Consider the following 25,111-nt stretch of genomic DNA (forward strand, 5'->3'; position numbering starts at 1 on the left):
GCAGTTGAAAGTGGCGAAGGCGTGTGCCGACGTGCAATGTCGCGGGTCAACGCCAACTCCTGATTCCCTTTTTCCTTCTCTGTCGCGGTTTGAATATTTCACAATTTCTTCTATAATTTGAGCGCAAATGACAATATTTCTGCTCTAAAAATTAACTTTTATCTAATTTAAAAAAGTTAATTTTCCTTTACTTCTAATTCCAAGCAAAATTTAATTTTTCTACTTTTGGATATAAGTAAAACAAATTTTACTGCTTCAAATATCTCCAAAACTATTTTTAAAGCAAAAGATAAAAAAATCCAAAGATAAAAAAATAAAATTGCGTTACCAAACGAAATTCTACTTTAAAAGTGCATTATAATCCAGAAGTGTTGTCATACATACTCTTAATAAGTGAATTTCTAGTTAATTATTAATATCCCTAGATTAATCTTTCTAATTTTCAACATTGAACATTTAAATTTCGTTTCACAATTACAGAGTATTTCCAACATCAAATGATCCGAAACCCCGAAATTCAAACCGAAAGGCCAGCGACTCGATCGCTAAAAAGTCAAAAGTACAGGGGCGTCGTCATGCAAATTCCATGGCGGCCATGCATATATATCCACGGCCACGGCGCTCGAATTTTGAATCTCACGATGATGATGTGCGGCTGAACACTGACTCAAGATTTGACAAAATTGGCTCGTGGGGTTACCTGCCATTCGATCTGCACACAAAGCTACTATCCTCCACGGTACTCCCCTTTCCCATTCCCATTCCGTACACACCGCATCTCTCGACGTCCCTAGGCGATAAAGCGAGCGAGCTCGAAGGGCTTGTCCGAAGCGTGTTCGAGATCACGAGTAGCAGGGTCTGACATGCATGGTATTCATCCAGCCTCTCCAAATCTGTCCTCTCCGACAGAAGTTCTTCCATGGCTGATGAAACGACCTGCACACAGAATACGAAGCGTCGTGAAGAGATACAAGGCACCAAGAGGAAAAAGATGGCAGAAGGGCGTGGAAGGAATAAGCGACGTCTTTCGAGGCGAAACTGAAGTTGCTGAGATTGTCCTGACCCGTGAATTAATCGCCGGTCAGTTCACATCTATACGTTCGAAAACGCAGAATACCGATCGTATGATCACCGCTCGGATTGACATGTACTAGGAGGAACAGAAACCCCAAGACTGTCGAGTAACATAAGAATTACCATCTCCAAGCAAGATTAGCTTCAAGAGGGCAGCTTATCTTCGACAGTTGTGATGCCACAGGAGTGCCATCGAGCAAGAGATCTGATTCGGTAACTGCATAAATTGCATTGCAAGCATTTTAGCTAGACTCGCTTGGTCTAAGAATGAAGAATTTTGTTTTGATAAACAGTATTTCCCACTCTGTTAAACATAGCAGTTAAAATCTACCTGCAACATCGCAGAAATCGTACAGTAGAAGGCAAAGTGCAGACACAACAGATGGAAGCACTCGGCAATCCGTGCCCAGAAGCTGTTGAAGGTACAAAATCGCAGCAGCTAATGCCTTTCCAGCTCCAGATGCATTTCGGCTTCTTCCTCTGCTTGTTTCTTTGACAAATTGTAACAACGAATTGAGCATTTTCAGATCAGATCTTTCTGAATATGTTGTATCCGCATATGTGGATCTATCAGAGATCATCTCATGAATTACAGATGCCGCCAACCAACGAAGAAGCTTTGATGCCAAAGAATCTTCACATATTTCTTCCTCTGAGAAGATTGTTAAAACGGCTATGAGATCCTCCAGGATGAGCAATTTCTGTGGAGTCTGCACACAGGCAGTGAAGAAATTTTATGCCCTGAAAGAAACAGTTTCGTATTTCCTATAGACCGTAAAGAAAACCGTGAAAATTACCATCTGAAGGAAAGGAAATAGATGGTAGGAGGAGTGACTACCTCTAATATCACCACCAATTGATCACAGTAGAGACCCTTTTCGTCTCCAGACAGCATCTCAGTGATATGAAGAAGGGCAGATAATAACTATGAAAACATGCCGCAGTGCTCCACCAGATGATAAGCCGTCTTTCGCAATCCAACTGATTTTCTAACTATCTGCATGAGATGAAGATTTCGTTACTGCCATATCAATAACCCGATATGAATTTTCCATGGCTCAGCAGGAGAAAATAGACCTATCCAGTAACGCATGACTCGTTCACGTTACCTGAAGAACGAGTTCTTTGGACTAATTATCTGAAAATGGAGAAGCATAAAGGATTAGCAGATTCTCGAAAATGGAGTTGCTCATAAAAACCGGGGCATCCATCTACGCCAAGAGCCACATATACAAGTCACGATATCCAAATTCTTTCAGCTCGGAAATTGACAGAGCTATTCCACAAAAGCTCATGGAACAGCAGTACAGACTATAGATAGTTAAATAAAGCATCAGGTTACAACGCTTCAATTTAACATAAAAGAAACACACACAAAGAAAAACAACCTGCTTTGAAGCTTAAGCACGAAAGAAATTCATCATTTACCTTTCATATTTATCCTGGAAGAGCTCATCAAGAGTTTACTGAGTGTCTAATAATGATCATTTGATGGATCCAATAATATTAGAGATGCCTCTGCTGCAAAGACGGCAATAACAGAAGGAATTCTTTGCCAGGGTTCTTCAATCCCATTTTGCACATAGTTCAACAAGAGACGAAGGTGAACGATGTCCTCTTTTGTTTTTTCAGTGTCATACAGAGCAACTAAGTTGGATTTTACAGATAATGACTATAATAAGACACATAACTCATACAAGTGGAAATTGCTAGTACAATTTCAGAGATCGCAGCTGCAGAAGAGATACCGTTACCTCTAAAGCAATCTTGAAACTGGCGAGAGTTTGATAAGCTAATTTCCTTATCCCATCATCAGGTGAAGATAAGCAGGAAAAAGCAACAGCTAGCAATCCTAGACCAGCAAACTCCACAGGCTTAACCAACAGAAAGTTAGGACAAAAATAGATTCATAATTAGCTGTCAAATAGTTAGCAAAAGGAGGAACCATGTCATGGAAAAGACAAGGCTCAGATGATTAATGTAATTGCAGACATACCACATCTTTAGAGTTGTTAATCTGGACCTTGTTCAAGAAAGAAGGCTCTTCACGTGCGGCTCTATCATATGAAATCCAATACAGTCAATACACATAACTTGGGATCAATAGGAAGATTTTCCCTAAATTGCAGTCTCCGGTATTCATCTGTTTCAGTATTGATCATGACATCAGATGACACGTTTTGCTCCAAATCCCATACTTTCGTCACTTTCAAGGCAGCACTTCCCCACAGCTTATTTGTATCAGTGAGTTTTTACCAACTCTGATCCACCACTGCAGTCTCTCTCTTGTAACAAGTTGAATAACTCAAGATCACTTTCACCAAGAGTCGCGCCATAAGAATACAGAATAAATGAATGCAGTCGTTGAAAATTTATACCATCCGCATTTCCCAAATCAATTTCTCTGCCACAGCCATTGAAACTGAAATGAATCAGAATTCTGAGCAACTGGAGAACTTCAAAGCCTCTTTATGCTATGCTTGTTTGATTCTTGATCTCTTTTGTTGATGTCGGAAACTCGATTTCTGCGATGAACAGCAACTGACCAAAGAATGCTGGACATGGTCTCAAAAATGCTCCAAGATGTAAAGAATGTTATGACTTGGGGATAGAGTGCAATATAGCAGCTGCAGATACGGCACCCATGAAAATTGCCCCTTGCACAGTAGAGTTAAATATTCGTAAGTTCAAAGATATGGGATCCTCAAACCTATAGAGAAGAGAGGTTCTCATCAACTGTACCATGAATGGAATTAACTTCAACTGAACAAGATAACCGCACATCCCCGTAATCAACTAGAAAATGCTTCTCAACATCAACTCTTCCAAATATTTGTACAAAGATTCACATTCTCCGTTTTTCTCCTTTTCAAAAGTAGAATCTACATGGAATCTTTTAACAATCTGCTTCCGAGAACTCTTCAAATTGCACAAAAATCGCATCCTTGATGACTCCAAACCTGCTTTTATAACCTGAGAGTTCTCGTTTGGTGCTTTTTTTTTTCAAAGACAGCATATGATTGTCGCTGAGAAATAACAACATCCTACATAACAATACCTTCGCCAAAACTCCATTTATAAGATTCAAAATCTTGTTAACTGAATGAGAATTTAAATCCCTCCAATCACAATCTAGATTATGACTCTCACAATCCAGTAAAACTGAGTCAAATAGCTCCATTTGCTTCTTAATATCCAGGGCATCGGCGTCCAAGAAAAAGTGATGATGTAACATGTGAACTGCTTTCCCACGAGAACTGTTTTTCACAAAATCGAGGAGTTCGTCTGTGGACAATATTGTGAACTCGCCGTACCCTTCCTGAAATACAAATTTGGACACAAAACTTTTCTATTCACGGAAACCGTGTAAGAGAATACTGGAGTAAAATAGAGGTATATATCTGAAATTCCAGTATCACTGCTTCCCATATCTCAAAAAAATTGAATTCATGAATGACAAAGCAGTTGGCAGGAGCATCAGAAAGTCCTCATCTGAAAGACCTCTTCAAGGGCTCTTTTACTTCAGATTGCCCTCAGGAGTTAGAATACCTGAAAGCATGCACCCAAAGATTGACAGATGCAGAGGGCTCAACTGAATAAGCAGAAACAAAACTTTAGCTCTCATCATACTCATCCCACTAATGCAATGAGAAACCATCTGCGTTGGAGTGCTCACTCTCAAAAGTACAGAACTCAGAGGATGTACATTAAGATGAGGTGCAGACTTCAGTCGGCAGGTGGCGGTAATAGCTTTCAGCAAACAAATATCAGTAATATCTGTTTCATAAAGACTGGAAAGTCGAAATACTTTCAAATAAATATATTCAATAATATCAGCATTAAAATTTTGATCTCTAGTCCTCCAAAATGAATCATATTGTGATCTTTTCTCGGTTTGCTGCTGCAAATATACCGAGAGATTCAAAAGCATTGGCAGCAAAACGACATCCAATATAAACAATAGATTTCCGGCAGGATTCAGAGATTGTTGTGTCGTTTATGTTAATTATATGGAACACAGACCAGCTTGAACATCTCAAATGGGGATATAAGACAATTCAAAGTATTCAGAGCATGATAAGTTGGCAGGAGGGTCTGAAGTTTTGTGTCTGAATGTACAGATCAAGCAGATTCTTGAACCCAATAAGAAGCCTATGTACCAGAGATTCAAAACCCTTCACAAGTTGTCTAGTTGCACCAGTTTCCACATTGATAAAGGAGGGGCGATTCTCAACTAAAGACAAGAAAAAAGCAGAAACTGTTTCCAGTTAACCAAAGCGACAGAAGTCTATCTCAATAGATCTTTTACTGGATAAATCAAAGGTTGCGACGAAATTTTCCATAACATCTTCCCTGGCTAACATCTCATTGCAGCCCATCGGACAGGTCAAGGATACCATCAATGAGGGGTGAGAGAAGATGCATCCAGCTGCTTCTTGGACATAGTCTGGTAACGGGACAAGTTCATCCTTCTCTAAAAAACCGCTATTGAGTTTTGAATTCAATAGTAGAGACAAAATGTGATTTAGTAGACTAATGCAGATCCCAAAAGATTTTCTGAGTTGAACTAATGGCATTCTTTCTGTAGACAGTTGTAGCTGATGTATCCAGAATAGCACAAGGTGTATATAGGAAAGGAGGCATTCAAGGTAGGCTTTTTGCAGGAGAAACTTACTGATTTCCAAAGAATCTGCTAAAAACGGGTCATCAAAGCACAAAATTGCAGGAAACAGCACATGGAAAGGTGTCTGCCTCAACAAGAAACTAAAAGCAGCAGAAGAAGGACCTGTTTGGTTTAGCATTTACAAAAGACTTTGGGGCTCTCAAATTCCTTGGCCAAATGCAAATAGCGTTTGTTTTGTTTTTTGCTCAACTTTGAGACAATGCAATTGCATTTCCAAAGGCCCCTAAAGGCCTTTAGCCCACTTTGAAAAGTTGTATTTTCGGGATGCAACTACTTTTTTTTTCTTTTAACCTTGTCACTCCACCTGCCACCACCCGTCACCATCGCCGCCCACCGACCACCCCGGCCACCCGCCGACCACTGCCGTAACCAACCACCACTGCCGTAACCAACCACCGCTGCCGCCACCGACCACCGCGGTCACCCCCGTCACCATCGCCGACCACCACCGCTGTTGCCGACCACCACGACCGCCGCAGTCACTGACCACCACCGTCGCTGACCGCGGAGGTCCTGCCGCCGCCGCCGCCGCCGCCGCCGTCGCCGCCCATCAATCGCCACTTTTTTTTCAAGTAAAAATACTTTATGAAGTATATTTTTCACCAAACGGTATTTACGTCAAAGTTGCTTTTCAATATATTTTTAAAATACTTTACTGCTTGCATTTTGAAAAAGGATTTAGTCCAAAGATATTTACATTTTCTCTTTGCAAAATGCTGAACTAAACAGGCCAGAAGATTCACTTGCATCAGTGCCACTACCCAGAATTCAGTTCTTCAGAATGAAAAGATTGGCTGCAAACCCAACCAGCATCATCTTTTCTGCCTTCAGAACCGACATTGACTAGAACCATTTTCACAGCTCTAATAACCATTTCAGGCCATAATCTCAAAAAAAATCTGCGAGAACATCTTCAGCAATCTTTTCTCCACTAATTTCAAATCCGCCTTCATCCATCATAACTGCAACCAGGAAAAAGCACCAGAAAAATCAGTTATTCCGAGTGACAAAAAAGAAAATTGCGCAACAGAACCAATCAAAAAGAAGAAGAAAAATCAGAAGGAATGCAGGATTCTTGTAGAATGAGCATGCGCATAACACCCGAGACGTCCCAAAGAAAACCCAAAAGAACATGGACATAGACCAGAAGTTTAACCTGAGAAAAGCTCGTTGGCCACGTTTCGGCTGAAGCGCGTAGAGTATGCCATTATAGTGGTTAAACAGGGCGAGGAAGGAGCGAGGAGAAAGACAAGACGATGAGGAAGAGAAAGACAGACTTGGCTTCACAAGTCTGATCGACTCTCTGAGCTTCAAGTGCTGCGTTTCAGGGAGAGAGAGGGAGGGAGAGAAGGCGCGGCCGGGACGGAGGTGGAGGTGGAAGAAAAATAGGAATGTGGCGGGGGAACACGGTGGAGAGCAAATCTGTAATTCCGCATGAAAAGAGTTGAAAATTGCATATATTGTCTCAGAAATATTGAGTTTTTTTTTTCCTTTTTGGTCGATAGACAGAAATATTGACCAACCCCGAAATAATTTCTGAAAAGAAATATTTTTTTTAATTCTGTTATTAAGAACATAAAAATAATTTTTTTTACTTATTATTTTTGCTCTAAATCTATTCTCAATCTATTTTTGGGAACATAAAAGTTAATTAAAGTTATCAAACAGATTTCTGTTTTTTTTCCTATTTCCCTAGAACATAAAAGTTAGTTGAAGTTACCAAAAAGATAAAAAATGACGTCATAATTGAATATACAGTTCGCGGAAGCGAACATTCATAATTTTTGGATTAAAAAAAGTAATTAATTCATGTTCCTTCTAAACTCCGTCGCAAGAGAGAAACATTAGGAAAATTTAAAAAATACTGAAATCCAGCAGAAAAAATCACCAAAAAATTATATCCAGTTGGAATTTAATTTGGTGATAATGTGAGAATAGAATTCAGGAAATTAGTTTTTATTTTACAGATATTTTAATGGTCATAGATTAATGGAAAAAGTATATATTTACGTAAATGTCCCGCAGGTACGAAGAAAATCGTGACTATAAAAGCCCTCGCCAGCCCATCGACATCCTTCTCTCTATGCCCGCTCTGGGATTGGGATCTCTCAAATCCTGCGTCCCTTCTAGGGTTTCTTCTAGCGTCCCCTCTCTGTCTCCTCCTTTCTCTCTCCTCGTCAACCACCCCTCCCAGCCCTAACCTCGCACTATTAGGGTTTCGAATCCCTCGGTTCTCCAATCTCTCGGCCTCTTTCCGTCGCCATGATGCAGCAGCCAGTTCCGGGAGCCGTCCCCGACCAGCAGCAGTACCAGCAGCAGCAGCAGCAATGGATGATGATGCAACAGGCCCAGCCGGTCCCTCCGCCGGTGGGTTGGACCCCGCAGCCGGTCCCGCCGCCCGTGTCGGCCCAGGCGCTGGCCGCTGGATCCGCCGAGATCAAGTCGCTTTGGATCGGCGACTTGCAGCCTCACATGGATGAGAGCTATCTCCTCAACTGCTTCGCCCACTCTGGAGAGGTAATATGGATTTGTCGCTTTGGTTTGTCCTAGCTTGCCTGCCTCGAATGTCTCGTTTTTCCTTTCTGTGCTTCTGTGCTGAAGGCTTATCTTTTCCTTTGGTAGGTAGGGTCGTCTTCGAACTGTTTCCATACGTCTTGAGTAGAAAAATTGCAGATCATGTGTTGGATTTTGAGATTTTTGAGAGCTAGGCCGCGTTCCCTAGTATGTGAACAAGAACTTGGTTCACTGTGTTAATTTCTCAATTGACAGAATTAACTCTGTCCACTTTTCATTGTTTTGTCTGTGAAATCCTGTACCGAATCAAGAATTCCCAAATGTACTTTACTTAAAAACAAATTGAAATCTTCCCGTTTTCATTTGTGATTAATTTTTTTTTTTTCACTTTCTAAACTTGCCGTTAGCTTTTATTCTGGTTACATTTTCTGCATATCAGAATATACCAGTAGACTCTGTACTCTTATCTGGCCTTCCTACAATTTAAGTGGACATGAGAATGTTGCTTCAGACTGATGGGTGGGTGTCCGATGAATCTTGGACCTCTCTATCCGTTATTTAGCAGCTTAGATTTCTAGACAACCTGTTATGGTCTCCACCATTCTCTTCTAGCTACTACAGCAATCTGATAGCTGTTTACTTAATTGGCTCTCTCAGGTTCTTTCGGCTAAGGTGATTAGAAATAAGCAGACTGGTCTGCCCGAGGGTTATGGTTTCATTGAATTTATGACCCGCGCTGCAGCAGAGAGGATTTTGCAGACGTACAATGGCACATTGATGCCAAGTTCTGACCAGAATTTTCGGTTAAACTGGGCTACACTTGGTCCTGGGGAGAGGCGTCAAGATGAAGGTCCTGACTATACAATCTTTGTTGGAGATCTGGCTGCTGATGTAACAGATCACACACTGCAGGAGACATTTAGAGCTCACTACCAATCTGTGAAAGGTGCCAAAATAGTTATCGACAGGACAACTGGCCGTTCTAAGGGCTATGGGTTTGTTAGGTTTAGCGATGAAACTGAACAGTTGCGGGCCATGACTGAAATGAATGGCATGTATTGTTCTTCACGCCCCATGAGGATTGGGCCTGCTGCTAACAAGAAGCCTATTGCTACTCAGCAATATCAGAGTGGTATGTATTATGGCCTGTATAGGTGTTGATGTTGCTCGCTTACAGTTACCTTATGCACTGTTGTGGCTTATTGATTATGATGATAACAGTTTGACATGTTTTATGATGATTTGCAATTTTACTTCAGAGTTTCACTTTGTTGAAGTTCTAAGCTGAATATGCTTGATGCGTCAATTAGAGGTGAATTGTGTGAAAGGAATAGTCAACTTTGAAGATGAGAGGAATTTACATCGTTTCCTCAGTACTTACCTTTCTAAAATTGGGCGCATTTAATTCTAGAAAACATTCAAAAACTTATATAAAACTCATGTTCTCTTAAAGCAGGACGCCAAGAGGCTCTCATTTTGGAGGGCCTGGAACTGATTTCAGCTGAAATGATTCCACTTTAATGCGTGGCCTCATTTTAGGTCAGTTATTTTGTTTATGTCGCGAGTTCTATCAATTACCTAGTAGCATTATCAATGCTACAGTTGGATTTACTTCACGCTATTGCTCACTAGGTTATCGGTCAATTTAAATTTTTACCGCTTTTATGAAGTTAATTCAATGGAGTACTCCCTTTAGATTATGGTATTCTACAATGCGGTAGCCTTCTTTTGCGCTTTTAACATAATGTTGTCTTTGACTATTCATGTCACTAGGAATTACGAGGACCAGTTTGTCTTTTCTTACTCGGCATTACTTTTCTTTTGATTCATTTGTTACTAGGACATTGAATTGGTAACATGAAAGGACTTGCCGAAGAGACTGGGTGTGGACTAATTATCCCATCAATCTGCTGTTTTGAAGTGGGATGATCTCTATGTCTCTTTGAATTTATTGCTTTTAATGTGCATATGAGGGATCTTTATTTGTGGGAGCCCCTAACATATTCCTTCTTTGTAAGATGTGCCTGTGTGTGCATGTGCTTATATATATATATATATATATATATATATGGGTTGCCTGTCTGAAGTGTTACATGATCCATCTGGGGTTTCGTGAATAGCAAATTGGCCATACATGTTTGTACTGATCAAAGCATTGCAACATCATTGCTGTGGTGGCTATATTTGGCTCAATTTGAGTGCATGAATCTCTCTCTGTTTTGAATGTTTGTTTCCCGTGGTCTGGAGTTCACAGCTAATCTCTCCTGAAAGATAATTTCATTGCCAAGACTTTGAAACTTCTGTGTTGCCTAGCTAGATAGGATTGACTGTGTTCTAGTGTGTATGATCACATTTACATGTCCGTTGCAGCATCTTACCAGAACAGTCAAGGAAACCAAGGGGAGAATGATCCAAATAATACAACTGTGGGTAGTCTATTATTACTGCAAGATTTTTAACATAATACTTCCTGTTCTTAACTTATGGTCTTTTTGGAGCTTAGATATTTGTCGGTGGTCTGGATCCAAGTGTATCAGATGACCTTTTGAGGCAGGTATTCAGTCAGTATGGAGAGTTGCATCATGTGAAAATTCCACCTGGCAAACGTTGTGGTTTTGTTCAATTCACAAGCAGGTGATTACTTGGTTTCTTTTCCCTCTTTTCCCCTCTGGATATTTCACGTGATTTAATTTGTGTACCTACTCATTTCAGAGCTTGTGCTGAGCAAGCCTTGTTGATGTTGAATGGAACCCAGTTGGGAGGACAAAGCATTAGACTCTCATGGGGGCGGAGTCCTTCGAACAAGCAGGTAACTGAGCTTTTTGACTTCTTCAAGGAAGCAGGTTGATGGCTATAATGGATATGGAAATGACAGTTGGTTTGTAATTTAGGCTCAGCCAGAGCAGGCGCAGTGGAATGGTGGAGGATATTATGGATATCCACAGGGATATGAAGCGTATGGATATGCCCCCCCTGCCCAGGACCCTAGCATGTTCTATGGAGGCTATGCTGGGTATAATTATCAGCAGCCCGTAACCTACCAGCAGCCACAGCAGGTAACTGCATTGACAACCTTTGTGGCTTTTGTATAATACTTGTTTGATAATTGGGTAAGGTTTATACTGATGAGTATACTTGACAAGTTTACAAAAATCATCAAAATAAGTTCATCGTACTTTGGAATTACTCTTGTATGTAATAGGATTTACCTTCTCATCAGAAGTAAATAGTACAGAAGTTATTTTGTATAACTTCCACCATTTTCATCATGGGTTATGTTTGCATTGGTGCAGTGATGCTCCTCACATGATGGAAGTATGAGCTGGCGATGTACCACCCTGATGCATTTTGGAGTGAGGTTGTCTCGGATTTATGGCGGTGGTTGGCCTGTGGAGATGGTTTTATGCTATAATTACTATGCATTTGTTTTGTGCTTTGTATGTCGGAGTTCATGGCCGTTGTTTTCTATGGATTAAGTGTGCTAAGATGACGCAGTTTACTGTTGACATATATTCCTGATAGTAATGTTATTGTTTACCAATTATTGTGCAATTTCTTTGCCTGGTATTGGCCCTTTTTTTAATCATATTTTATGTGATGGAAGCGGAATAATTCTTTCCCGGGTTGCAAAGTAGTGCATCTTTAGGTTTGACAAATCGGAACAAGGACTAGGGATGTTTCATGTAGCGACATGGAGGCTGAGATTATCTTGTGTATGGTTTGTGGGATGGCAATTATATCTTTTGTAGACTCGTCGTTGACCATATACATACCGAATCTCAGTATGGTCCATGTGGGTCCTAAGCGGAGATCGATCATGGTCAAGAAGATTCTGTTAACAGATTGTCTTTTTGAATGGAGAAGTTTGGCCAATTTTTATACTGTACATAATATACACACACTTTCTGTCTCTCCTCCCTGTATCTCTAGCAATGGCTTGTCGGAATTGATATCGATTTCTATATAGGTCTTTCATCGAAAGTCTTGTAGCCTAGGAATGAAATTTTTCAAGCTGACAAGACCACACCCAAGTTTGTCTTTTGGCGCCCCATGGTGAGGACAAGTTATAGTACGTGAAAAAGTGTTACCTGTGAAACGCGACCTTTCGACATTCAACCAGCTTAACTTGGTCATATTATTGACTAGCGGTTCACGTGTTGGGCAGCAGCGAAGATGATTGAGTGACGTGCATGCCATTAAGGCAAGAAGTTATATATGAGAGATTGGCCGTCCCGCCGTCAAATCTAAATTTCAATTCGGAAGCTAAATAATCAACCCCATTAAACCGCTCGCATGCTGATTGTTACACAAATCAGCAAAGACTGGAAAGTCAAAAGGACGGTCCAGATTCTCCAGGAAAAAGAACAATTATTGAACTTTAAAATATGCTTTGAGATAGTTGGACAGCCAACAGGAAAAAAAAAATGCGAGACTTAACGACAAAAGGACTTCGACCCAAAAAGAAAAAAAAAAGACAAAAGGACAGAGCTTTTGAACTAGGAGCTACTGCTAGAAAAAGCTGTCTCCAATTTTTAACCACGTTGAATTCTCTACATCTTTGACCAGCGCTTCAAGACATATTGCAGAATTAAGTGAATAAAGTCTAAAAAGCGGCAATACCTAAATCTAGACCTAAAGAAAGTTAGGAGTACACAATTACTAAAGCTGTTATTTTGACAAAAGCACTGGTTACCCCCACCAAATCTCCCTCATCTCCTGTCAGCTCAATTTCAATTGTTCTTGAAAGATCGATCTCCAGGCATCTCGCTCTTCATTGCATTTTCCTGCAAAGCCTTGCAAAATAGTAACTTCTCAATTTGGGCTGGCCGTGAAAGGTGAAGTCAAAGTAAAGATTGCTATTTGCTCCTTGGAAAATAATCTTACCTGCAACAGCTCGGTCATTTTGCCAGTTCTGCTGCTGTCCAGATGTGGAGGCATGGCGTTTAGGTGCGGGTTGATATTGGGTTGCACGGCTTGTAAAGGCTCGATGAAAAGAGGCTGATCATCATCACTATCCTCGTCATCTGGAGTACTGCCAGATTTATCACCTGACTTGCTGCTCTCGTTTTGATCGGCCTCTACTTGTGAAGGTTCATGAATTCTCTTCATGACCTCTGTCATTAGATTCTCAAAAGGCATACCAGGAGTCCCTGTTGACTTGGTTTCTACCTCACGCAACGCCCCATTTGGGTGTTGAGTATCAATAGCAGTTTCACTTTGGACATGTGCCACACTTCCTGGTACTTCTTTTTTGGATGAAGATCCATTTAAAGGAGAGAAGGTTTGGACAGAAACCGGTGCCACGTGCTTACCTAATGAAGCTATATGATCTTGGATTGAAGCCGAAGAAGCTTGATTGGGAACAGGCAAACCATTTGCAGAAGTACTGAGAGGTTGAAGTACCACGGGCACCACATTGCCTCTCAATGTCACCGGACGAATAGGCTGAGCTGTACCTGGAGCTACCTGCCTACCTTTCAAGGCAGCTGAGCCAGGAGGTGATGCCACGAGACTGGTGGTTCCATTCCTCTCTCTAGAACGAGGGCCAGAGACCTGCATCTGTATATAACTCTCACTCTGAAGAGGAATCTCATTTCTTTTGATCATTTGGATGTTTGGTGCCACATCGTTTTCTGCAGAAACAGGTACATATCGCCCGGGCTTGAACACAACACCCCTTAAAGTAGTATCAGAGTTGCCAACCCTAACCGCAAGGAGATAACCACCATCAAATGCTGCTTCGACGACACCAGAAACCAACTGTCCTATTGAGATGTTGTTTGAGCTGTTGGCTGCATCTACTTGCCGGGGTTGGTTTCCATTCACAAATTTATACGCAGGAGGGACATGGATTTTAGATCCACGATCAATGTTTTGATCCCTCAGAGCACGGGCATGCTCTGCAAAGATTGGGCTTTCATCTGGCATGGGATACTTTCGTGGACGACCACGTTTGCGTTTCAAAGGGGCACTGGCTGAGGCATCGGAGTTGATTACTTGACTGGCTTGGTTCATCTTGTCAATTTCCAGCATATGTTCTTCTTTTACTTCTGCCAACAGAGGAGTTGCTGTTTTGAGATATTATAACAAAGCCACACCAACAATGGGACGAGTAATTCTCCCCAAACAAACAGTTCATATAAACTAACGAGTGTGCTGCCTCAACTTTCGACCTCTAATCAATTTATGGGAAATAAATGTGGATGTCATTAATGATCAATTCCTGTGATAGGCACATTATTTTACAAATGCTGATATCTTACTAAATCAACAAAGATTGCCAAAAAGTTGCCGATATCTATATGCAAGCTCAGTCTTTTTATGGGGAAACTGCAAACTCCAGCACGAACTTAAACTTCAGCGTGTATCATACATCTAATTAACACAACAACTAGAAGACAGAGAGTGAAGAACTCTCTCTAAGATATCTCAGTTACAGTTTATCAAGTAAAACTCTACTAACTGGTAACGACAAACAAGCATTTCACTATTAGGTCCTCACCAGCCGCTAGCATCTTAGAACAAAAATGCAGAAAAGTAGCAGCCTGATGACTGAAAAAACTGGCAAGCAACGTCAAATTCTCTTTGGATGTGAAAAAGTTGACTTTGAAGTTTTATTTGACAATGCAAAGTCAATTTACTTTAGCACATAGTAGTCTTCTTCGTGATTAACGACTGAACTTAAACGACGGACATCAAACAAATAGCTATGTTCCACCTTCCCTAAGGAAACTCAAATTCACAAGTTATTGGCACCACTTGCTGCTATCTTCTACCAACCCAGCATAAGCAAGCAGCTGAATTTGAACAAGAAGAAATAGCACAAACTCATTTTGATAGTGTATCTCCAACAAGTGAGCTACCCCAAGTTGCAACAGCAGGGGATCTTAGGAGAACGCATATACGAAAATGGGAGTGCAAGTGAAGTTAATGCTTTAAATTATCAAATTAAAGGGTAGCACGACTCTAAAACTCTCTCTATATCAGACACCAAAGATAGATAGGCAACACGTACGTATGTGCTCCCAAAGAATCATTTCCGTAACAAAATTGCCGGACACAAAATGAACGTGACAAACACCATCAACACATCCAAAAACCGCCGGTCAAAGAGACAGCAACATTGACCGAACCCTAGGAATCTCAAATTTTTCCCTTTCATTCCTAAAATCAACCAATGCCTCGATCCAAGACCTAAAATAGTCAAATTGCCCAAAACAAAATTTGCAGCAAACCTTAACACGGAGAGTAAAATGAACCACAGATACAAACCACTCGACATAAGCATCTACGAGTTAAATCAACCGGCCAAAAATCACGTGTGCACTCTTTTACACATGCACACGTGAACAGTGCGAGTTCTTCCATGATCCAACATACATCTCGGCGAAATTCATACGGCGACTGCTATCAAATGACTAGCAACCCACCTTTACTGTTACCTCAACAGCTACCGCTGATATCTTGCCCGGTTCAGGTTCACCGTAGACGCTCATCAGCCTGCGATTTGCGATCTCGAACGCGCCTGCCGCGTCGAGGGTAGCCCGCGATCCGGATCGCCGGACGTGGCGTTCTGCTGTCGAAGGAAAGGTGGGAAGAGGAGGAAGAAGAAGAGGAGAGAGAAACCGATTCGAATCGAAACCCTAGCTGAAGGAAGAGGAAGACTATCTCCCCGTGTTTGGGCTCTTTTTGTCTGTTTTAAGAAGGATTTTAAAGCAAATCGCTTCTTCTTTTTATTTAATATTTAAAAAAAAAAAAAAAAAGCAGGGTCTTGTTTTTTTCTGTTAGGAACATTAGCATTTTCTTTTCTAGGAATTGTCGAATACCAGATTCGTTATATCTGGCCTTCCTCCTTTCCAAAACTCTATCCACAGTTTATATTTAATTGCATTAATCTGAGTACAAGCACGTAAATTAACAATTTTTAAATGAAAACATTCTGAATTTTATTATTTAAGTACATTTGACTTCTATTTTGTATTCTCTCGCCCTTTGACTTTTTCAACTTTTTCATGATAGATGAGAATCTCCCTCGTTTTCTAATAATCAAACCTGACCAAAAAGAGAAAAATAACTTGTTAGGTCGTTTTAATATTTAGTGATTGAGCGGTGTTCACGTGGAATTTTTCGTGCACCTTTTAAGTAATTCACCACTTTGAATGATCTTAAGAAGCGCTTTTCTCCATATCGATCCGATGTAATTTAGGATTTTGGCAACTTTGTGTAAGGTGGAGTTTGGTTTTCTAAGGATGACCGTGGAAAAATTGATAGACAAGTCATCCTTACCGACACTTTACAGAACCGTACATGAGATTTTTACCTTATACGGCTCCTCGTTCAACTCTTAAGAAGTCATTAGGTCATTTTTTTCGTTCGAGAATCTCCTCCCTTCATATACTTTACCCCAAAGAGTAACTATCAAACGATTTAGTTACGTTTTCATGTTCCAATTGAACACATTCTATTTTGGATTATTCTCAAAGGAGAATATATATATATATATATATATATATATATATATTACCAAACATAAGCAGATCCAATCACATTTATGAGTGCACTCAACAAAACTCGAGCTCAAAATCCCAATAAGATGACTAAACTATGATCACCATATGAATTTTTTTATCGCGTGTTGAATCAAGCCATTTATATTCCTTTCGTACTATGTCACCATGTAATTTTGAATATTCGGAATACCAAATTTCTGAAACGATCGGAGTTAAGAATCTCACCGGACCAGCTCTCGAACTAATGGGAAAATGTACATCCTAATAGAAATCATTCGAGATGGAAAAATCTTGTTTGGTGAGTCATAAAGCCTCGAACACCACTTGCTCGTTAACTATTTATATAATGCTAAGTATGCTAGAAGTAGAACTCGTCTATTAAGTTTGTTCATGATTTAGCGATATGACGTACTTTCACCGAATGCATAAACTTAGAAAAATAACTTAGAGTGTTCCAAAACGATGGGATGAATTGATCCGATGGCTCCAGGCCGAGCCTTAGTATACCCACATTGCTCGATTTTTTTTTTTTTTGGGGGTCGAATTATTTACATTGCTATTGGTGGCAGATTTTTGCTGTGTCTCGCCAGCCACCATACAAAAGAGAAAAAAAAGAAGGAGCTAGAGTTTGCCTTGGGAAATTAATTGATCACACGAAGGATTAAAGGACAGGACAACTACAGATGATCATCATCAGACGGACAGCACAAGAGCGACGGAGACCACATGTACTGACGTTGACTTGGGCCAGATCGAAAGATTTCTTGGCCCACAATAGGCTAGGGTACTTTTCATCTGCTGTCCAACGAATATTTGCCGCATACAGACAGTTCAAAAGCAGCAGCATCGTCGTCATCACCATAATTATTATTGTTATTATTATTATATTTATTATGTTGGATTAGTATAACGAAAAATCTCAAATCAATGCAATTATCAAGACTCTCAAATCGGTACATTTATAAGAAATTTACTCTATATTAATTTTCTTAAAATTTTACCTCCAATTTGTTGAATTAAATGACACACGGCAGTTGGCGATGTGTATCAATTTTCGATTTTTACCTTTCATTTGTCATAAATATATCAATTTAAATTTTTTTACGAAACTAATTCAATTTAATCGAAACTAATGAATGATAAATTTGTCATAAATTAATAATTAATTTCGGATAAATTTGTCACAAGTAAATTAATTTTGAATTTTTTATAGTTCAAAAATGAATTAAATTTTTTGCAGTAATAATCCTCCTTGCTTTCTCCTTTCTTCTTGGCCAGACTCGAATTATTATTATTATTATTATTATTATTATTATTATTATTATTGGACTTTAGAATTCATTTCATCTCCAAAACCCCACCATTTGCACACGTTTGTCTTTTCGTCATAAACAATACATCATCGGACAAATCCTGCTTTTAAAATAGGTAAAAAGGAACAATCAACTCTCATGTCTTTTCGACCAAAAAAACTCCCATGTGTCCTTTTTAGCTGCAGTTCCATTCTTCTGCAGAAACAATAAAAAAATATGTATGGGGGCCTTCAACTAACCCACAACGAAACATATACATAAATATATGCACAAAAAAATAGAAAATAAATAAATTAGTTCGAGAAAATATTTAGTGATTTCAAAGCGCCACATCAGCTATTAATATGAGGAAAATTTTATCCACTGCATCCATTTGAAATTTACAAGTGTTCTCAATTAGATTAAAAAGAAATAGATGTGGATTTCTATATGACGTGGAATTGTTTTGTCTAGCTTCGTCTTGCTCGTTCGTCCAAAGCCAGCCACCCGACCTCGGATGAGCTGCCATGGCTAGTTACGCACTGGTGACACTGCTTGCTCTCCAAATCTGGCCATCCATGGCCGTCGGGGTCATGGCCGACTCTCCAAATTTGGCCAACCATGGCCGTCGGCATCGCTCGCGAACCTTGCTCCACCATGGCCGGTGACACCGCTGGCTCTCCCGATCTGGCTGTCCATGGTTGTTGGCCTCGCTCGTCCCGATAACGTTGCCGAGAAGTCATAAAAGATATTTTCTTTTCTTTTCATTACACATCATTATTCACTTTCAATTTTTTGTCCTATTTCTTGTTACGCGCCATTTTTTTTTTCTCTATATATGGTTGTTTGCAACTTTTAACTATGGTTATAGCTGCAATCGCCTTCGCTCGCGTCGGCGAGATCTAGCGCAATGTGACATTTTAGATATGGACACTTCTGAAAGTGAATTTCTGTTCCAAAAGTGCTTCTGAAGCATAAATCAATTTGGTAATATAACTTCGGAAACAAAAATCAGTTTGATAAAAAAATTTACTTTTGAAAAAAAAATTACTTTTGAAAGAAATTTCTACTTCTAAAGTGAATTTTCACTTCGAAAGTTATTTTCTCCCTAATTTGAAAAGCTAAAAAAAATTGCTTCTCAACTCAAGAAGTACTTCTCGAACAAAAAAAAAAAATCAAGAAGTATTTTTTACCTCACTCTCTTTTCGACCATGCCCGCCTTCGCCGATCTCTACCGCTGCCCACCCCTAACCACCACCCGCCACCAACTACAACCACTGCCCTTTGCCACCCCCCGCCGCCAACCACCGCCACCAAGCGCCAACCATCACCTGCTGCCGCCCATCGTACACCTCCACCGATCACCACCGATCGCTACTCGCGATTGTCGTTACCTGCCGACCGCCACTAGCCATTGGCCACCATCGACCTCCGCCCATCATCACTTGCGTCGTCCACCGGCCACCGCTATCTGCCCACCACCGCCGCCGCCGACCACGGCCCGCCACGCACCTCCGCCGGTCGTGACCACCACCAACCACTGACCACCGCCGCACCTTTTGCCAACCATCAACCATCGCGTTGCTTGTCGCCGAGTCATCGTCTTCGGCGGCCGGAGTAAAAAATAAATAATCATTTTTTTATTTTTAAAAAGGAAATAATATTTTTTAATAATAAAAGTTATTTTTTAAAAGAAATTTAAAAAGCTTAAAAATGAAGTATAAGTTTTTCAGTTGCCGAAAATAATTTTTCATAGAAGATTTTATATTAATAATATTTTATAAGTAAAAATTTTCAACCGTTACCAAACAAATTTCTACGATTAGAAATCAATTTTTAGAGTACAAATAAAAAAATTAACTTCTGTTTTCGAGTAGAAGCAGAAAAATCAATTTCTTGCCAAAAGTTGATTTTTGAAGCGTAAATGTATCTTGCGTGCCCATAGCCTCCATTGCCATCGAGCTTCTAGATCGGGAGGTCGCGGCCTTCTATGGCTGCCAATCTCGACATTGTGACGAAGATCTCGGCAACCATAGAGAAGCCACCAAGCTCGAACCGTTTTTAAGGTGGACGATGCACGGCCCGAAGTCGAGCTCGACCGGATCGGGAGGCAGCCACGGACAAGCTTAAAGCGGTTGAAGAAGGACCAGATCTATTACAGAGTCAAGGCCACTCGACTCGACTCGACCAGACTTGGGGGTTGCGCGAACGGCACGGTGGTTTTTCAAGCGTTAACAGACGATGTGGCGCTTCGAAATCATTGAAATTTTTTGCAAATAACCCAACACGGGCAATGACAATGAACTACAAAAACACTTGTTTATACCCGGTCCAAACGTCAAAGCAAGAAAAAGAATTCCCATCCATCGTTCAACGTCTAAAAACTCCATCTTTCTGCTACAGAAACTGTCGAGAGACTTGCTTATGCTCACATACCAACATCCTTACGCGACATCCTTTGAAAACTCCAGGCCCATGCATCGCACATCCCTCACCGTGTACATTCGTTTCTCGGCTCCCGTCCCACTTCCACATCATTCCGATGACACGCGTAATCTTTTCATTCAGGAATTAGGAGATCAATGCAAGTGAATTCATTTTTGAGGCAACCTCAAAACTGCATCCGCGTCGCGGTGCTTTATTCCAGGAGTTAAAACAGTACATGCTTCCTCATCTAAAATGACACCAAGTTGAACAGAAAAGAAATTCACCTAGGAAACTGAATTGTTCCTAGCAACAGTATTCGATGCACGAGGCCTCTGCGACCCAGGAAGGTGTTTCGCATACATGTCATGGACCATTTCCACATACTCATCAATATGATCAGCAGTCCACTCATCAGTTTTGATCGGGGGAAGGAACTTTACAGTAAGAGGTGCGGGTCGAACGTGTAAACCGCCCTTTCTCCATGCTAGATGGGTCCCGGTCAAGACTATAGGCACTATCGATCGCCGTGCTTGCAAGGCCAAGTGTACAAAACCCTGAACAAACATGATTCATGCCCATGAACAAGAGCGATGATGAACCACAATGCAGCTGAGGACTGCACCTTAGGAATAAATCTGTGATCAAAGAAAAAGAGCTAAAAGCAATGTGAAATTAACTGTTTCGAGCACTGCAACTGCAATGGAACTTCTTTTTTCCTCAATTTCATCGCGAGTTCACTATGAGCTTTAAATCTTAGGTGATGAAGTAAGGGACTTGCCTTCTTAAAAGGAAGCAGCCGTCCATTCTTTGACCGGGTGCCCTCAGGGAATATGATCAGAGACAGATTGTTTTTAACCACGGCATGAGCTGCCTGCGCAATTGCACCATTGACTTGTTAGAAACATGGGCAAAACCCTGGCAAACAATGCAGAGGAAGACACTTACCTCCTTCATCGACTCGATGGCTGCAGTGGGGTTTGAGCGATCTATGCGGAGATGGTTGGCCAATACATAAAGCTGTCCAAACAGGGGGTACCAGATAATCTGCATAAATGATTTTTCATTTCAAGTTAAGATTTTGGAATCCGTGGATAAAATAGGTACACCTAAGTATCATATCTCAATGTTGGACACGTGAATGCTGTTGAGACAAGTATGAATCATTTTAATCTATCGCCTATTGATAGATGTATAGATCCCAAGAGCTAATGCAATGAGAGTTAAGATGCAGGACCACAGTTACGGGATCCTAAACCTTTTCTTTTATGCACTTTGTAAGAAAACTCTAGTGTATCATTGCTCCTTGCATTGCCGTGAGCATGATGCTTCTTATCCCTGAAATGTATTACCAACAAATTAGACTTTTCAAAAGCAGAGATGTTACCTCCTTTTTCGCAATACCAATAGTGCCTGTTGGAGTCAACCACATTATAAGGAAAATATCAATTGGAGATGCATGATTGCAAATATAGATGGCCTTCTCATCAGCATATTCCAACCCTTCAAACTCTATAGGATTTCCCAAGATCCACATCTGCAACAGATACTCCCCATCAAATGCATAATCTAAATAATTATCGCAGAAAATAAGAGACACTTCAAAAAGCCACATAACTAGGCAGTACTGTAGAATAGTAACTAGCTATCAACGAAGTAATCGCATTCATGTGCAGTATCCTCCATTTCTTCATCTTAAATTGCTGAAGGGAATAACTATATTTACTCTTGATCGCCCCAAGGAGAATAACAGTTTCAACATGAGCGGATATTGAGACTTGTCAACTCAACAAATGATGATAAGGAATTGAGGATCCCATTTTCTCCTCAGATGTCAATCCAAGTACCGCCGCATATTAATTATATAAACCCTTCTGATAAGATTCACATAACTAACTGTAAATTCTGAATTTAGTGGACGGCGCAACAAATTGATACGTCCGTGACTAAACCATATGAGTTAATAAACCGAATATCGCTTCCCCATAGTACGATGAGGGGGAAAGAAGAAAGATTCCAAATTGCAGCCCACATGAAGTATCCACACATAGTAGGCGAAAGCACGATTAGTCTTTTAATCCTCAATCAACAGAAAAGCAAGAACAGAGCCTTCTAGTCTCTGGTGTTTTTTGGAGCTGACTATTTACCACAAGGCCAACATTTCCATAGTAATCAAGAGACTTCAACCAACTAGCAGCATAAAGAAAGTATTATCACTTGTGATGTTGAAGTAACTTATGAAACCAATAGTAGTAACTTACCAGCAGTCTACCAGTGACGTGCCCATAAATATTTCCCTGCCTTGTTCTTTCGTATGGCCATGGGATCAGAACAACCATGATCAATGCCCATACGAAGGTTGTAACCATCATCGACAAGAAGCACATCGCTATTCTTATCCACGATATCAACTCGGAAAGCCACCCATCGTCGTCAACATATCCATCAGTCCTTGGCCGATATCCCACCTCTTCTTTCGCCGAGGCTTTCGACGAAACTCCAAAAGTTTCTATGGAGCCCGCATTCAACAAGCTCTCCAGCTTTCTATTCCTCAGGAAAGAGCTGGCGCCACTACTTTCCATGGCCGAAGTGCCAAGGCTCTTTTGGGGCGTTCTGAAATGATGTGGAAAAAGTGCAAGCTGTGACTATATAGTAAATTTGTAGCAGAGTTACAACGAATGAACCATGATGAAAGCATGATTAGTTAATCGATCAAGAAATTATTCCATTCAGTTGCAGAGAATTCGAAGAACCGTCAAAAAAGGTTTATTCATCAGTTCTAACATCGTTTTAACTGCATACACAGTCAACCTTCAAATCGACCGTCCCGCAACTCAATCTTCCTTAATCCGTCGAAGACCCAAAAAGGAAAATTTAGATTAAAGCGCGTCAAAGTCCAGTCAATGATCGAAGGTACTCAACAATCTGCTTAGTAGTCTACTTGAGGACCGGATTTTGAAGTAAAGGCCAATTTCATTCCTCAAACTGAACACCCAATGAAGTAGAAAACGAAGTCTCGACTAGACGAATGTAGCGACTCAGCTCGTCTCCCCGGAAATTGAAACAAACCCATGTATCAAAACCAAGACTTGATGGCCGGAGACAGAGAGGGAGGCTAACATTTCTTACCGAACACGTCGCTCTTTCGCCAAGAACTGTCGAGAAGGTGCCCTTGTTAAAGAGTCCCAGGAGACTTGAGGCGGAGAATGGACAACTAGAAAAGCAGAAGACGAAATCGGATTGAGAGTCCGACAAAGATTTTAACAAGAGATGAAAGAGGGTGGGGTTGGATTCCGTCGTGGAGCAGAGCGAAAGAGAACGAAGGAAGAAAATTGCAGAGTGTGGCTACTGCGATCGCCAAGACGACTGAGACGAAACATCCATAGAGAGAGGGAGACAGACTGCTTCTCGATCATTCAGTGGCGTCCGAGGAAGAAATTCTCCTCTCGCAATCATTATTGAATCTTTTACAGTGGTCTTCGTGTCGTGGAATTTTGCGAGCGCCCCTGTACGGCGATTGGTTCGTTCTCAAGAAAATGTGGTGCACGTTTTTCTTCCTCGGACGAGAAGTGTGAGCATGGCTTTTGCTCTAAATAAAAAAGGTTGTGAGATTTCCCTCAACAAGCACTCAGATTAGAGGAGATGTGCATCTTTTTGAGGATCAAAACTTGTGCTTACTCTGGATTTTTTCTCGTGGTGAGGTTGATTCAATAAAGTCAAACTAGACGGCGATTACTTCGATCCCGCAAAAGGGATATTGTAAAATGAAGGCATGCTTAATAATTATTGACCGAGTTTTTGAAGTGTTGAACATATACAAATCGCGACAACATTTGGAAGTTTTTCTAGTTTTTAGCCTTAGAACAAGCGCGAATATGCTTGTCACTGAAATAATTACTTTGACAAGAAGAGATAAAACAAGAATTGAGGATATCTCTTTTTTAGGGTAACGACGCCCATACTGTCGGGCATCACTTAATTATACACGAATTTATTAATCAAAATATGTTAATGCAATAAAGTCTTACGAGATATCATTATTTTCAACTCAGAGAAAATTGACGGCTTAATGCACCCAAACGCATTCACTAGCACAGGGAAAAACGTGGTGACCAAGCTAGTAATATTCGTTTTCGTAAGATGGTCTTCCCTCGTAGATTTCTCGAAAGGATAAGTACAGAAAGCAAGTCGTGGACCCTAACAAGGAAAAATGTATCGAAAAGGTCAGATTGGGGGTAGGGTGTGGGCCACAAGAGAGACTAAGAGTCTGTATGGCAGTGATTCTAATTCTATAATTCCGTTTCTCAAAATAAAAAAAAAGGATGAGAAACATATTTAATAACCTAAATGATTTTGATTTTGATTCCATTTTCGGGAATATTTTGGAGGAAAAAAAAGAATAAAAAAAGTTGATTTTGAAAAAAAAAATCACTTTTCAAAAATAAAAAACAATATGAAGTACCACGTCACGTTCTAGTTCCTTAAAATTTATTCAAGAAACGGAATATAAAAAAATCAATTCTAATCAAAATCACATTTTCGGATTAGAATTGTTGTCGTGGAAGTCCTATGACACAAAGCTTTCATTAGATTGGAGAGGAAGAGCGGGCCCT

At 40.5% G+C, this 25,111-nt stretch overlaps 4 protein-coding genes across 11 annotated transcripts; 1 reads left to right on the top strand and 3 right to left on the bottom strand.

Moving 5' to 3' along the window:
- Nucleotides 1-738: 738 nt before the first annotated feature.
- Nucleotides 739-1,969, bottom strand: LOC125313697. The gene is made up of 4 exons (XM_048273529.1): nt 1,913-1,969; nt 1,406-1,784; nt 1,198-1,291; nt 739-936 (listed from the first exon to the last, which is right to left on the bottom strand). Exons 1-4 carry the CDS (start codon nt 1,967-1,969, stop codon nt 843-845), a joined length of 624 nt encoding a protein of 207 aa, XP_048129486.1. The 3' UTR covers nt 739-842.
- A 5,842-nt stretch (nt 1,970-7,811) lies between these two features.
- On the top strand, nt 7,812-11,824 carry LOC115731792 (polyadenylate-binding protein RBP45C-like). Of its 3 annotated transcripts, XM_030662564.2 has the most exons (8): nt 7,812-7,912; nt 7,955-8,275; nt 8,930-9,404; nt 10,643-10,698; nt 10,776-10,906; nt 10,985-11,081; nt 11,164-11,328; nt 11,566-11,824. In XM_030662564.2, exons 2-8 carry the CDS (start codon nt 8,021-8,023, stop codon nt 11,566-11,568), a joined length of 1,182 nt encoding a protein of 393 aa, XP_030518424.1. In that variant the 5' UTR covers nt 7,812-7,912; nt 7,955-8,020; the 3' UTR covers nt 11,569-11,824. The 3 variants fall into 3 exon arrangements, with proteins under 3 accessions (XP_030518424.1, XP_048130953.1, XP_030518357.1); XM_048274996.1 differs by having other exon boundaries at nt 7,823-8,275; nt 11,170-11,328; XM_030662497.2 differs by having other exon boundaries at nt 7,824-8,275.
- Nucleotides 11,825-12,776: 952 nt separating this feature from the next.
- Nucleotides 12,777-15,963, bottom strand: LOC115731577. 2 transcript variants are annotated; one of them, XM_030662343.2, is made up of 3 exons: nt 15,703-15,963; nt 13,157-14,322; nt 12,777-13,056 (listed from the first exon to the last, which is right to left on the bottom strand). In XM_030662343.2, exons 2-3 carry the CDS (start codon nt 14,303-14,305, stop codon nt 13,003-13,005), a joined length of 1,203 nt encoding a protein of 400 aa, XP_030518203.1. In that variant the 5' UTR covers nt 14,306-14,322; nt 15,703-15,963; the 3' UTR covers nt 12,777-13,002. The 2 variants fall into 2 exon arrangements, with proteins under 2 accessions (XP_030518203.1, XP_030518132.1); XM_030662272.2 differs by having other exon boundaries at nt 12,777-13,065.
- Nucleotides 15,964-20,570: 4,607 nt separating this feature from the next.
- LOC115739670 (1-acyl-sn-glycerol-3-phosphate acyltransferase-like) lies at nt 20,571-23,941 on the bottom strand. Of its 5 annotated transcripts, XM_048274997.1 has the most exons (8): nt 23,628-23,941; nt 23,252-23,545; nt 22,760-23,143; nt 21,886-22,035; nt 21,447-21,545; nt 21,280-21,372; nt 20,776-21,055; nt 20,571-20,593 (listed from the first exon to the last, which is right to left on the bottom strand). In XM_048274997.1, exons 2-7 carry the CDS (start codon nt 23,282-23,284, stop codon nt 20,786-20,788), a joined length of 1,029 nt encoding a protein of 342 aa, XP_048130954.1. In that variant the 5' UTR covers nt 23,285-23,545; nt 23,628-23,941; the 3' UTR covers nt 20,571-20,593; nt 20,776-20,785. The 5 variants fall into 5 exon arrangements, with proteins under 5 accessions (XP_048130954.1, XP_048130955.1, XP_030528754.1 ...); XM_048274998.1 differs by lacking the exon at nt 20,571-20,593 and having other exon boundaries at nt 20,672-21,055; nt 22,760-23,137; XM_030672894.2 differs by lacking the exon at nt 20,571-20,593 and having other exon boundaries at nt 20,672-21,055.
- Nucleotides 23,942-25,111: the final 1,170 nt, after the last annotated feature.

This window comes from Rhodamnia argentea, chromosome 2 (assembly GCF_020921035.1).
Source record: "Rhodamnia argentea isolate NSW1041297 chromosome 2, ASM2092103v1, whole genome shotgun sequence".
Taxonomy (NCBI): Eukaryota; Viridiplantae; Streptophyta; class Magnoliopsida; order Myrtales; family Myrtaceae; genus Rhodamnia; species Rhodamnia argentea.